At 47.5% G+C, this 13,927-nt stretch overlaps 1 protein-coding gene across 1 annotated transcript in view; it reads right to left on the reverse strand.

Annotated features, from left to right (window-relative positions):
* Smad1 (SMAD family member 1) overlaps positions 1 to 13,927 on the reverse strand; it is a 65,129-nt gene that overhangs the window by 30,408 nt on the left and 20,794 nt on the right. Inside the window, exon 2 of the mRNA XM_051168521.1 lies at positions 7,693 to 8,268. Within this exon, the coding sequence (XP_051024478.1) occupies positions 7,693 to 8,092 (400 nt within the window). The 5' untranslated portion in view covers positions 8,093 to 8,268. The remainder of the gene's footprint in view (positions 1 to 7,692; positions 8,269 to 13,927) is intronic.

The raw sequence follows: 13,927 nt of genomic DNA on the forward strand, positions 1-13,927 counted from the left end.
TCTGTTTCCGAGCAGCTGGCTCATCTACCTGACAATCCACCGATATGTTCACGATGACCTCCGAGACACTGGCTTCATTAACTATCACAGTCCAATTAACTGTATTCAGTTTATTCTGAGCTCAAAGCGGATCCCAGCAAATACGTCCTGCGACGCGGAGGCACTGGTTTCCTAACGATTACTGATGAGTGGGAACTACGCATGAGCGGATCGTCCTAAGCACCCAAGGCGCAGGCGTGGATGCTCCAGCTCTCCGCTTCCAGCCCACGCATGCCGGTTACCAAGGAATTCTCTATGTACGGCTCCGCTGTTCAAGAGAAAACCACCGTTTCCTGGGTCACGGGAAGCAGTGCCGGGCAGTGCTAAGAGGCGGATATTTGAAGTTGGATTCTATAGCTCTCTGGTTTCAAGTTGGAGGTTACTCGAACGCTCCATCTCAGCAGCCCCTGGCACGTGCTTCTTAGGTCAGAAACAAACGAGAAGTGAGTGTGGTTGAAATTACGCTGCGCAGCACTCATTGTCACTACTGTTGCTGTAACGCGTACCACTAGTTTTCTGGAGGTATTCGCTTCATGAAGACTTGCTCACATCGCAAATTTCATTTTTTTTCTACGGAAGGGATGGAGGAAAAAAATTGACTTTCCTCACCCTGTAGACCACATCATTTCCAAATGTACCACAGAGGCCTCTTCACAGACTGTGATACAGACAGCCACCTTGAAGAGGCCACTGCAAACCTTATCTTCTTTCCCCGATGGGTCAGCAACCAGGAACTCTCAAGGGAGTGGCAGCCTAACCCTGCTTATCCCTACCGCGTCTTCACACCACTAGGAAAGGAAGCCGGTGTCTTCTTTACCTGGCATGTTCCCTCCTGAATCCCTAAGAAATTCCACTCTACCAGTTTCAGGATTTCTGACCTATCACCAATGGTTTACAATCTATTTCTGTTTTAAGGACTTTCTTGATTAAATGGCCTCAAATCTGCTGTGTTGTGTATTCGAGTGTCTGGCTCCTGTCTTGGCTTTCCATCTTGCCAGAGTGGCGCTGGCATTACAGATGTGGGCCACTACAGCTGGCTTTCAAGAAGAAACAAAACAAAGGGAAACACTCCATGGAGTCCAGCTGCAGAAACAAGAAAGACCCTGCTTCAAAAACAAGGTGGAGAAGGGGAGCCATCTTCTGAGATGTCATCCTCTGTGTTGGCTGAGGCAGGTGCCAACTCTGTGCTCCTCCCACGGAGTAAGAGCAATCTTCAGTTCTCTTCCTGTGTCGTGGTTGGGCTGAACCTTTCAGAGGCCGGCATAGTGCAAGGTCTTTAGGTCATCAAATGACTTGTTACGGAAGCCAATGCAAACTTAACAGAATAAAACACTGAAGGCGGGGGAGCTTGGGGCGGGGGGAGGGTCATGGGCGTCCCACAATTTCGGGTTGGTTGTCTCTGTTCTATGGGCCATGGTGACACAGCACACTACAGCTGGAGCACCCTGCACAGCAAAGCTGCCCAGCCTCACAGAAAACAAGGACCACAATGATCTGCCGGGCCCAATAGCCCTTTAAGAGAACACATCTCAGCGACCTCCCTCCCACCAGGCACCACCAGCAGTGGCTCCCAGACTGGCACACAGTAGTGCATTTGTATGACAGCAATGCCTATGGACTCATATTTGTTACTTTCTCTGGTCTTAGCCTTTTCATTTAGGCTTATTTTCCTTGGCATGCTTCAATAATAACAATACTCATTTACAGCAGGCAAGATGGCGCACTCCTGGAATCCCAGCAATCGGGGAGACAGAGGCAGGAGGATCTCTGTGAGTTCAAAGCCAGCCTGGTCTATAAAGTGAGTCCAGGCCAGCTACACAGAGAAACCCTGTCTCAAATGGGGGAAAAAAAAATACTCGGTTACTTTAGTCTCTCTCCACCTAAAAACTGATTACAATCCCTTGTATAGGGCTTGGAGACAGCTCTGCTGATAAAGTGCTCAGCTTCCAAGCACAAAGACCTGAATTCCACCCCCCAAAACCGACATGATTCCGGGCACAATGACTCATACTTACAATTCCTTGACACACCAGCGCGCTCGTGTGCACACACACACACACATACACACACACACGCGCACACACACACACACACACACACGAGGCAGAGACACCAGCAGCCCTAAGCTCTCAGGCCAGATAGCCAAGCCTGGTGACTTCAACCTTAGTGAGAGGCTCTGTTGCAAAGAAAATGGACTATGCCCCTGAGAATGACACTCGAAGCTGTACTCCAGCCTCCAAATGCACACACACATAAAACCCCTTGTGATAGTGGGCACATGTGGGCATCTGCGCACTGAACCGTGGGCCAGGGTTAGCGAGAACACGGTGTTCAGGTGTGCTTCAATTGAGGAAGTCTTCTCAGTGCTATTCTGAGGTTTATGACCTAAGATCACCATCCGTCCACACCTGTCACTCAATTCGGCATAAGCTACTATAATTACATGCCAGTCTTTTTTGGTGGGCACAGTTTGTGTAGACTCTGGTGTTTATTGTAAATGTCAGAAGGAAGAGAAATTTAGATGTTCCAAAACACAGGGCATGCTGTCCCGTTTTAATTTTTACAAGTTAATATATAGTTAATGTATCACCAATCTTCAAAATCTTGGTATCTGACTTACAACCTCAAAACTTTCAAGTCAAGTCAATCCTTGCCCCCTTCCCAGCAAACGTATTACACATATGGCATTTCATGAATGGGTCACTTCTGAATGAACCTTTAGCGCAATATACTCTTAAGTTGGAGAGGCATGCTCACCTAAGCATCTAACCCTCAAGCTCACCTGTGCAGCACCGTCGGTGGGGGAGGTCAGCCCCTTCTGCAATCTCAATAGGTGGTGAGTGTGACTGGAACGGAGGCCCCATGCTTCTCCCACCATCCCCAGCACTGTGCTGCACACTGCAAGCCCAGGAAAGAATCAAAATTGGAGGCTGCACTGGGACCAGGTAGAAGCGGCTTCCTCACCATCCTCCAAGCTCCCTGGCTGACTCCGGGCAGAGAAGGAGGGCGACTGAGTTGTGAGACCCACTGACGTGTCTCCACAGAACACTTCCTGGATTGCGACTCATGTGCAGCTCTACACCAGCAATAGCGTCTGACACTGATGCTATGGCATTCAGAGAAATCCTTCTCAGTTCTATAACATTGAAAACCTTCTCTTCCAGGTAAAATTTACTGAGCCACAAATTACAGGCTGAGCGGGCAGCTGGGGCACATACTCAGCCAACAGGTGAGGAAGATGAGATCAGGGTGTTTCAATTCTGAGCAGCCAGCAGCCACTAGGCTGCCACCTAAGCTGAGGCTTCCGTTTTCACTGTTAATGGAAGTCCCAGACCGTATCTGGATAGGGGGTGGTGTCTTATGAGACAGGGTCTTGCTATGGTGGCCCCAAACAACCTTTCTCTTCAGCTTCCTGAGCGATGCTGGGATTATAGGTATGTACCAGCACGCCAGACAAAAATCTCAGAATTTTAAGCTCAAGTTTGATGAGGGCTTCCATGGGGAAGTTCAAAGTGCAAAAATAATTTTCAAGGACCACATGAGAAAAAAACAAAAGAAGGGAGGCAGTGGACAGGAAAGCCCCATTAAGTCACTGAGGGAGCAGCTGACGACAGCCGAAGGGCCCCCTCTAAATACCACAGCTAGGAGACTGACTTACTCAGCTTCCGTCAGCATTTACTTTGGGAAAAGAAAAGGAGATAGTTAATCCAATCACGAATAAGCGGCCTCAACTCTGAAGGCTAGTAAAGGTCAAGCAAGCATTGGGATTGCTAACATCAGCAGCAGGATTAGAGTTCCGGGGCCTCCAAGACCTATCTGCTCCCTGTAGTGTCTACATGTGTGCAGGGGTGAAGCCGAACACATTCTTGAGAAATGGATGCTCCAACGGTGGCTAGTGTAGGACCTTTCCACAGAAGAAAGGGTCTCCAAAGCTACAGTAAACACAAGAGGCAATGTTCCTGAAAGTGCTAGGATTTCCCTACCATCATTTTACATCATTTTATCTGTAACAAGATACATGCCACAGGTTGCGGAAACTGTAATTACTTATATTGATGAAATTATTTGGGAGCAAAGAAATGGTGAAAATAAGAAATGGTGACAACAATCTACACCAAATGAAACTAGAATCAATTCTTCCTCTCACTAACCTTGATGGAAAAGGCTAAAGGCTAAGGCTAAAAGGCTAAAGGAAAAAAATCTAGAAAGAGCACATCAATTTTCTATCTGTATCAGTGCATGAAAACCACCAACTGCTGAATGACTTAAAAGACCAACTCATTAGCATCTTATGAATGGGAGAAGCTCACCAGGACTGTGGGGCTTGACTAGCCTGGATACTTTTTGCTGTGTTTTGCTTCTTTGAGACAAGGTTTCTCTGTGTAGCCTTGGCTGTCTTGGACTCCTGTTGTAGACCAGGCTGGCCTCAAACTTACAACTATCCACCTGCCTCTGCCTCCCAGAGTGCTGGGATTTAAAGGCGTGGATACTTAATCAGGGGTTCAATGGTCAGAATCCCAGCAAAGCACAGCTGTTATTTATCTCTCTCTCTCTCTCTCTCTCTCTCTCTCTCTCTCTCTCTCTCTCTCTCTCTCTCTCACTCTCTCTCTCTGACACACACACACACACACACACACACACACACACACACACTGAGAGGCCACAATACCACTTCACAGTGTGAAAAATAAAAGTTAAACCCCCTGATATATTTAAATCAAATACATCTCAGCCTTACCCTTAACTGATTTCCAGAACTGCCCTGTGAACGGCTGGTAACATTCTTGGCTGAAGAGGAGAAAGGTCATGAAACGCAGTCACATATGGCCAGACCTCACCTCCTCATCAAACCTTTAGGTCAGAACAAGTGACCAACTAACAACAGAGTCGTGCCAGGGATGGCTTCCCTTACACCAGCAAGGAAATGACCAAAGACAGAAGATGGTTCTCAAAGGCTACAGACGAGCTGAAAACTCATCTCCAGAAAGACAAACAGATGTCTACATGGAGAAACGAGTCACATCGCTTTCAATGATCAACAATGCTCGGAGTTACTGTGGGGGGGGGGGGGGGGGAGGCTGAGACAGTGACGTCAGCACATACGACATTGCCCGCCCTACGCTTTCTGTACATACAGTGCCTGACGTACACTCTTGCTTTACTCACAGCCATCTGCTGAAGAGCTGCTCATTGTGAAGAAGCGCGGGTTGCTATGGAAAAGTCATAATCTCTCTGGGGTAAGAACAAGGCGGAGTCAAAGAAGAGTCCCACTGGGACGGATCTCTGCTAAATTTAGACTTGATGGAGAAAGAGCAGTGAGCTGGACCAGGAGGCAGGAGGAAGGAGTTGTGGACACACGGAGAGGCGCTGGGTGCCTGCACAGAACTCAAGCATGGAAAAAAAATGGGAAAGGAAGTGGGAGACGGGGACAAGAACCAGAATGGACCGAACTCTACTAAAGAGCAACAGAGAAGAGGACTTTTCCATCACAGCCACGTAGTGGACCACAGGCTGCAGAAGTTACGGAGCCGACGGGGGCTGGGGCTGCAGCAGCGCAGGGCAAAATGCTGGCAGTGAAAGAGAGCGGGGTGGTTTGAGAGGCCTCATGCGCACAGTGTTCCTAACAGTAAGTGATCTTGGGTGTGAGCGTACTTCCCGTGTCCAGACCCGTTTGCTTTCCACATGTCTGACACACAAGTCCCTTGACTTGGAGGAGTAGCTTTTGTTACTTACGCAACCATAAAATATACCCTGTGGACCTAAACACGTGTACCCAAAGCGTCTAATTTGCACAGTACTCTTTGGTTTCTGAGACGCCCATCTCCTTTTCCGTTTCTGGCTAAAAAAGAAAACCATGTGTCTGTATATTAGCTGTTCCTAACAATAAACGAAAACAAAACCCCATGTCCCATCTGGTTTGACAAACAGTCAAGAATGTCAATACCAAGTCCGGGCGTGGTGGCCACGCCTTTAACCCCAGCACTTGGGAGGCAGAGGCAGGCGGATCTCAGTCAGTTCGAGGCCAGCCTGGTCTACAGAGTGCGCATTGATGAGAAGCCGCAAAGGATGCTACAGAAAGAGAGAGGACCGCTTTAGCCTAGAGCAGCCTGTAACCGGGTAATTTTCAAAGTGTCCAATAAAAAGTCACCCAGAAATAAAACCAGAAGATGTGTAACAAGTGTACAGCAAAAACTTGGGAGTACTAAACAGTATTACGTGATGGGCCTAATTCTATCAATCCTTCCCAAGTGAAATTCCAGCAAATGACACAGCCCCTTCGTAGCCCTAGAACCACACAGCATACAAAATATGGTTCCAGGAAAATCTAACGTCATTATGTAATATTCTAAGATACACAAAATGATCCGTCCTCTTATGGACCAATATATTAGTATGATATACTCACGGAGATAAATGTCAAAATCAGACTGGTGGTTACTAACAGGGCATGTAGTCAGAGGAAACCACACATGGTTTTAGTTGGCTGCTCTCTTTCTTAAACTAGGAGGTGGACGGAAAAGTTGGTAAATTACTCCTCGAGTCTCTACTTTTTCACGGCTTATTTATTCCACAAAAATGCAGAACGCCTTCAGAGACAAACATGTTTTCTATGGCTGGATGCAGAATCCACAGCCGTGAGAGGCCGACGACACGGCCTTTACCACACACCAATGCCATACACATGGAAACAGATTCTCGTACAGCAAACAGCATCAAGTCCTTGCACGGGAGAGCACTGTCCTGCAGGGAACACACCACAACACACTTCCACATGGATGACATAAAGCGCTGTCGTGAAGCATGAAGTGGCTCGGCTGCCCCATGCTGCCCTCCCTTCAGTGCACCTGGCGACAGCCTATGCTTCTGTTGTCTTCTCCGGATGTGTCACACACCTAAACTTGCTAGAGAGATATGCAGCACAAATGCGCACCATACGAAGCGATTTCAGACACGAAAGTCAACTTTAAGAACCTGCTTCTGGGGCTGGAGAGATGGCTCAGTGGTTAAGAGCAGTGGCTACTCTTCCAAAGGACCCACGTTCAATTCCCAACACCCACATGGCGTCTCACAACTGTCTGTAACTCCTGTTCCAGATGATCTGACACTCTCACACCAATGCATATAAAATTAAATAAATTATTAAAAAAAAAAAAAAAAGAACCTGCTCCTAAGAAAGTCACTTAGAGAGAAGGGGGCTGTTAGCATGCATGAAATAATCAAGGGCTGATAAAATTTGGGACCTGGAAGCACCTCCAAAATGTTCCACTGGGGATGGCTTGTCCCCAGAGCCTAGTGGGAGGTCTCCTAGCCTCTGAGGGGGAGATCATGGGCGCTCCAGCTCCTTCTAATATGAGCTCTACTTCACCGCCCATCCTACCCCAGGATGCCGCGGACCAATCCCTTCAAACTCACGAACAAAAGTGACCCTTTCCTCTTTATACAGTGATTGCTGCAGGTCTGTGTCACAGCGAGCGAAGGCTGGCTAACATACGAGCACCCCTGTGCTTTCTCTTTTGCACACGCATGTACGAATGAATACACGCAACATTTCCACCCAGTATTTTGGAATTACAACCCAAAGCAGAAAGGCGCTTTTGTCTGGACCTCCGCAGGGCTCGCCGGGCACACACCATACGTCACGCTGTCACTCACCAGGGCTTTCCACCCGCTTATAGTGGTAGGGGTTGATGCACACCTCCTTCTGCTTGGAACCGAAAGGGAACTCGCAGCATTCCAGTGGCTTCAGTTCATGGTGGCTCTGGAGGTCGGGCCAGCGCCACACACGGCAATAAATGACATGAGGCAACCCCTTCCGGTGGGACACCTGCAACCTGCCGTCCAGAGAGCGGGGGATGGTGACACAGTTACTGGGCTGCCCGGGACAGCTCAGGGCTTTCTCCAACTCTTCCATGGCCCCTTTCTTTTTCTTCAGTTTTTTCACTAGCGCGTCCACGGCTTTCTCGGCCCATTTCTCTTCTTCGTCACCCTGTTTCCACCCTAGGAGTCTCTTCACAGCTGGACTCGTGAATGAAAACAAACTGGTCACGTTCATAGCGCCTGGTCTAGTTTTCCACACTCCTCAGGCAGGGCAAAGGGACTCTCCAGGGTGGGTCCAGGCCAAAAGAGGGGTCAGCTGATTTACATAGATTCTCTTTAGCTTCTTGGCCTGTGGTTCTGAAAGGTAGAAAATGCCGTCCTTCTTGTTCCAAGAAGGGACCCAGTTAGCACCTGCAAAAGAAAAGATGAGAAACTGGATTTAAAAATCACCTCTAGACGGGTCACAATTAGCTAATTCCTATGTGCCCAGAACTAACAACCGGCGTCTCTGCACAGGTGGTCCCCAGCTCACACTGTTCTGCCTTATGCGACCCCATGCTGACCTGATGAGCATTTGTATTCTATGATGCCAGGAAATGAAGTGTGATCTCCTAAAAGTCACACCTTAAAGGGCCAGTACCTACTGTATGTATTTGGGCTTGGAGCCTCTAAGGGATTAGTAGGGTTAAATTAGATTAGACGGGCGGGCGGGGCCTTGAGGCAATAGGATTGGCGGCTTTACAAGAGGAAGCGAATAAAGCACACAGCAGCACCCATGCCCTGGACAAAGGGCATGTGAAGTGTTTCGGGCACAGTGATCCACTCAGGCAATTTGCATCTTACCACCTCTAATGTATACGCAACTGACAAGCCTCAACAGACACCAGGCAGGAAACTGGCAAGAATCAAAGCAGCTCTTGCACCCCACAGTCCTAGTGGGAGGCGGACATATTACCTGATCAGAAAGAACTGGCAGGTACAGAAGAGGAAAGTGTAAAACGGGACCAAAAGTATAGGCAAACCCAATATGTGAAGGAGTAAAATCATTTGGAACATCAGGTTTTGGGCGCAGAGGAGCTAGCTCACTGTCTCAAACACTGGCCTCGTGACCGTGAAGGCCCAAGTCCAATACCCAAGTCCACACCAAAAGCCAGAAGTGCTGCATGCTTGTAATCCCAGCCTGAGGAGGGCATGGTGGGTCTCTGAACTTGTGGCCAGCCAGCCTAGACCAGTTGGCAAGCTCAGGTCGGTGACAGACCCTGTCTGGAAAACAAAACAAACCCGGGTAGAAAACTCTGGATGTCTGTAACATGCGCACGCAACTGCACACTATCAGTAATAATAAATAAGGGTCCCTCAGTCTTAACATAGCTAAGAAATCAACAGTATTGTTGTTATGGGAAATAACCATGTTTTAACCCTGAGTCAAAGAAGAAATTACACTGGAGATGAAACATTTTAACTGGATGATTATAAAAATGATACCAACTATAGCAAGATGTGACAAGCCATAATCATTTGTAAATTCATAGCTAAAATGCATTTACTGGAAGAGGAAAAAAAAGTCTAAAGGCTATACTCAACATGGAAAGGTGGACAGTGATTTAAGCCCAAAGAAAAGTACAAGGAATTGAGAAATTATTTTTAAAGTGTACTAGAGAAAAACCTATAAAATCAAAACACTAGTAAAACTGTATAATCTTTTAGCAAGAGTGATCAATAAAATAGAAAAACCACAAATAACCAATAATAGGAATAAGTTTGGGGAAATCTTTCTGGCCCTCAAAGAGACAATGATTATGAATAGTCACCTCAGCTAAGTGGGCTAACCAGTACGTCTGCTTCCTTACTGGAGGAAGTGATCCGGCCCCTCCATCTCACAATGTCCCTATCTTTGGAGCACAGCATGGTACCTGGTCCTGGACAGACTCTTTGCAAATGTTGGATGACTAACTTGGCTCCAGGAAGGACTTATTACTAAGATGAAAAGATTCCACATTCCCTAAGTCCCTCCAACCTGAAGGCTCCACTTCAGTCACAGAGAATTGCGTGCGCTTTCTAAAGAGCTTTCCCTAAACTTACTAGTCACTTTGCAGTTTTCACTTAACAGGAAAGAAGAGAGGAAACAAAGTGAAGCCATTAGCAGCGGTCACACTTGGTTAGTGCGCACCTATTGATATGGTAAATCCGTGTTCAGTAAACGGAGGGGGGCGGGGTGTTTTGTTTTGTTATTTTGTTTTGTTTCAGGACTGGAAAGACTGGTTCTTTCCAGGTCTCTAGTAGCAAAATAGAAACAAGGCCTTGAATTTCTTCCAGTCCCCCAAGTAGCTTTTTAATATTTTAATAACTGACTTTCAAATAGAAGGGATTGCTTATCCTCAAGTCACTTGAGGGTTATTTTGTGATGAAGGTTTACCGTATGAAATGTTGGGGTGTTGGCGTTGCCTAAGAACCACCATTCTGGATCTCTGTTCCCCTCAAAACAGCTATCACAGACCTGGGACTGAATTTACCAAGGGGGTGGGTGGAGCGGTGACCAACACCCTGAAGGAGCTTCCGGTTAAGGCAAGAACAAAGTGAAAACATCCAGGTAACTCCAATGAGGCGAGCGGCGGCTAATCTATTGGCAGCCCCCACAGGCCTGGAGGAGCCCTCTTCAGCGCCTCCCGGGCCTCTGCCAGAATGCTGACAGCTCCAAGGACAACATGACATGCTGTTGTCAAACACGCGGAAGCAAGGGTACGGGCTGATACTTGTGTGTGTGTGTCCCAAAAGTCTTCCTTTGAAACCCCAACTCCTTACCATATTAGGAGGTGTGGCCCCTGGGAGGGGGTCATGTCCTGGGAATAAAGACCCCACTAAACTTTGCACAGAGAGTCCACTACCATCTCCCTTTTGGGATGCAGGCGGAAGATATTGTGCGGGAGTAAGCACCCCAACTGTCACTCCTGATCTTGGGATACTACAGGCTACAGAAACTTATTGAATAGATGAAGTGAAACGCCAATACAGACCAGAAAAGACAAATGGCAGGGATTTCAGGAAGTTTTTCCTAAGAGGAAAGGCTCAGACAGCCGGTGAAGGGATTCTGCACACAACAGGCTATGACAGACGCCCTGAGCACTTCCTAGCACCCAGCACAAGTGAACCACAAACTCTGAAAAGGGCTTCCATTTTCTTCACTTTAGACATGAGGAAGTAGAACTCCGGAAAGTTGAGGTTTTGTTTCACGATCTGTGTCCATCTCCGAGAGGCAGAGACAAGGTCTGACCAACTTTTCCCTAAGTCTGTTCCCTAAGACTTATGTTAAAGCGCCACCCTAACCTGCGTGCGCTCAGAAGCGGGACGGGAATCTAAAAGGTCGGCCAGTGTGGAGTGACAGAAAACGAAGAAGCATGGGGGGGAGGGAGCAAGGCAGGGGTGGGGGTGCAAGGCAAGGTGGGGGGGCGCAGCAAGACGAGGGGCGGGGCAAACCAGAGAAGGTGGGGCAAGGCAGGGAAGGGGGGACAAGGTAAGGCAGGGGAGGAGGGACAAGGCGGCGGGGGGGGGGGGGGGGGGGGGGGGGGGGGGGGGGGGCCGAGGCAAGGCAGGGGAGGGCTTACCAGCTTATCAGCGGAGGTTAGGGCAAACCTTGGATGTGACTGAAAAACACAGGGAAGGTAGCACCTTCAGGAAGGTAGGGTCTCCGCAGACACCACGCTGGGAGCAACACAGCAGTCACCTGGGCAGTCAAGGTCTGGATGGCTCGCACAATAATTACACTAAAAAGATCACAGGCCTTGGAATATAAACACAGCCACAAAAATACAGCGTGACCAATGACTACCTAAGAGAGTTAAGGCTTTTCCAGGTGCAAGTCAAACAGGCAACAGACCTCACACGAGGGACTCCCAAAGTGAGCGCTCACTATGCACTTGGCAACACAACCAGATTTTTTTGTCCTATCCTTTTGGTACTTCCTGCCTTAGTTTATGTCAGAAGCCAACCGGCCTTATCAGTTTAAAGCTCAGAGTAAAAACATGAGTCAGCAAGCAGAGATTTCCTTCCCTCCTTTGCAAATACAAACATTTCACACTGACCAAAGGGGGGAAAATCATGCATTGAGGAACACTCTAATTTAACACAGCCACCTCATCTGGAGCTTCAATTTACTTGCAAAGATATTCTCAACGGGAAAGGGGAAGGGGAAAAAAAAAAACCAAAACCAAAAAACAACAACAACAAAACCCTTCACACCAAGATTTTCATCATAAAATTATTTATCACTGGACAATAACTAAGAACACATCTGGTGTGTGGACCATATTGGCCCTGAAGCTACGCTCACAGACCCCCACTGGAAAGCAGACAAACTCTCAGGGTAAGTGGGGTACACAGAGCAGACTCTGGACTCTGTGGGTATGCCAACAGCAACAGCAGCCGGGCCTTTCAGAGTGGAGTCTCCCACTTCCCCAAACTTCCCCTGACTCGGCCTTTAATAAGATGGAGAGAGATGAGACAGGTAAAGACTGCCTCTCTTGGTCTCACTAGGACATGGAAGCTGTTTGTCAATTCTTACTCAGGCACAGAAACCAGTGGGCTAGACAGAACGCATGACTTCATATGTATTGAGAAGATAATTAAATTTTCTAGTAAGATAGTCTCAGAAAATGACTGAGAAAAATTAAATCGAAGGCTCGAACTACCTTTAAAAAAGTAACTGACAGATAAGAGCAGGAGGCCGGCCACCGGCCCCTCCCCCACTGCTCACCAGCTCGTCCATCTTAACTAATGGTACAGTAGCCAGTCCAGCAATCAGGAGGACTGAGTGGAACAAAAGGCGCAGGGAATGGAGTAACTTTTACTTTGAAACTTTTTAACAGCTGGGTAAGATATTCAAGAGAAAACTCTTAAAGATTTTGTTTGATGCATTTTTTAAAAAGAAAGTATTTTCTAGTAATTCAATAAACTAGCTCAGGGCCTGTTACTTACACACACACACACACACACACACACACACACACACGTTACACAGATGGACTGATCCTATGGACAAAGAATAAGCAAGACCCACAGAGAGGTTTGTACAGCTCTGTCATCCCCGCCCCCCAAGTAGGTTTCTCTGTGTAGCCTAAGACTGTCCTGAACTCGGATTTGTAAACCAGACTGGCCTTGAACTCAAGAGATCCACCTGCCTCTGCCTCTCCCGAAGGCTGGGATTAAAGGCTGTGCCACCACGCCCAGCTTTCTTAGTTATTTTTAGAATAGAAAACCATCTTGCCATAGACTTTGGACACCAGAGCGGTGCACACACTGTAGAAACCCACTGTATGGGGCACGGTTAAAAGCTGTACCGGGCGGGATGGAATCAAGCCCCTGGTTACCAACACTCACCACTCCTCATGCAGTGGTGACCCGCCCCCCGCCCCGCCCCCACCCCGACCATAAAACTATTTTGTTGCCACTTCATAACTGTAATTTTACTACTGTTATGAATCGTAATGTAAGTATCTGTGTTTTCCTAGAGTCTCAGGCGACTCCTGTAAAAGGGTAGTTCAACCCCTTTGCAGAATCAGCATCAGAGAAAGGCACACCTGACCTAGGCCAGCATCCGACTTCAGGGAGTTCTGTCCTGCTTCCCCTGCAATATTTAAACTGGACCGCCCAAAGGGGGCGAAAAGGAGCGCAGCGGGGCCTATAACGTAACTTTCATTATTCTAAAATGGATTTTAACAAACTTAATTCCTCACACTCACTGACACCAAAGGCTACCAGAAGACCAGACGCTGCAGAGTCAAAAGACAAAAGATGTCAGGAAAGTTTTCTCTCACGAGTTTACTGTCAGTAATATATGATAAAACAAAACAAAAACCCAACACCAAAACCTGTAATTCAGAGAAGAAATACAATGAGTTTTGTTGGTCAGAATACGATGGAGAAATTTTAAAAAATGAGTGCAAAATTATCATTATAATGATTAGGCCATTGTATTAACCAGAGCTTCAGAAGGCCAAAGGGCCCAAAACTTTCAATAAAGTCAAGCATTTCTTACTTAAAAAGGCAGACAAAAGAATCCCCATCGGATGGGCCG

The sequence above is a fragment of the Acomys russatus genome, chromosome 26 (assembly GCF_903995435.1).
Source record: "Acomys russatus chromosome 26, mAcoRus1.1, whole genome shotgun sequence".
Taxonomy (NCBI): domain Eukaryota; kingdom Metazoa; phylum Chordata; class Mammalia; order Rodentia; family Muridae; genus Acomys; species Acomys russatus.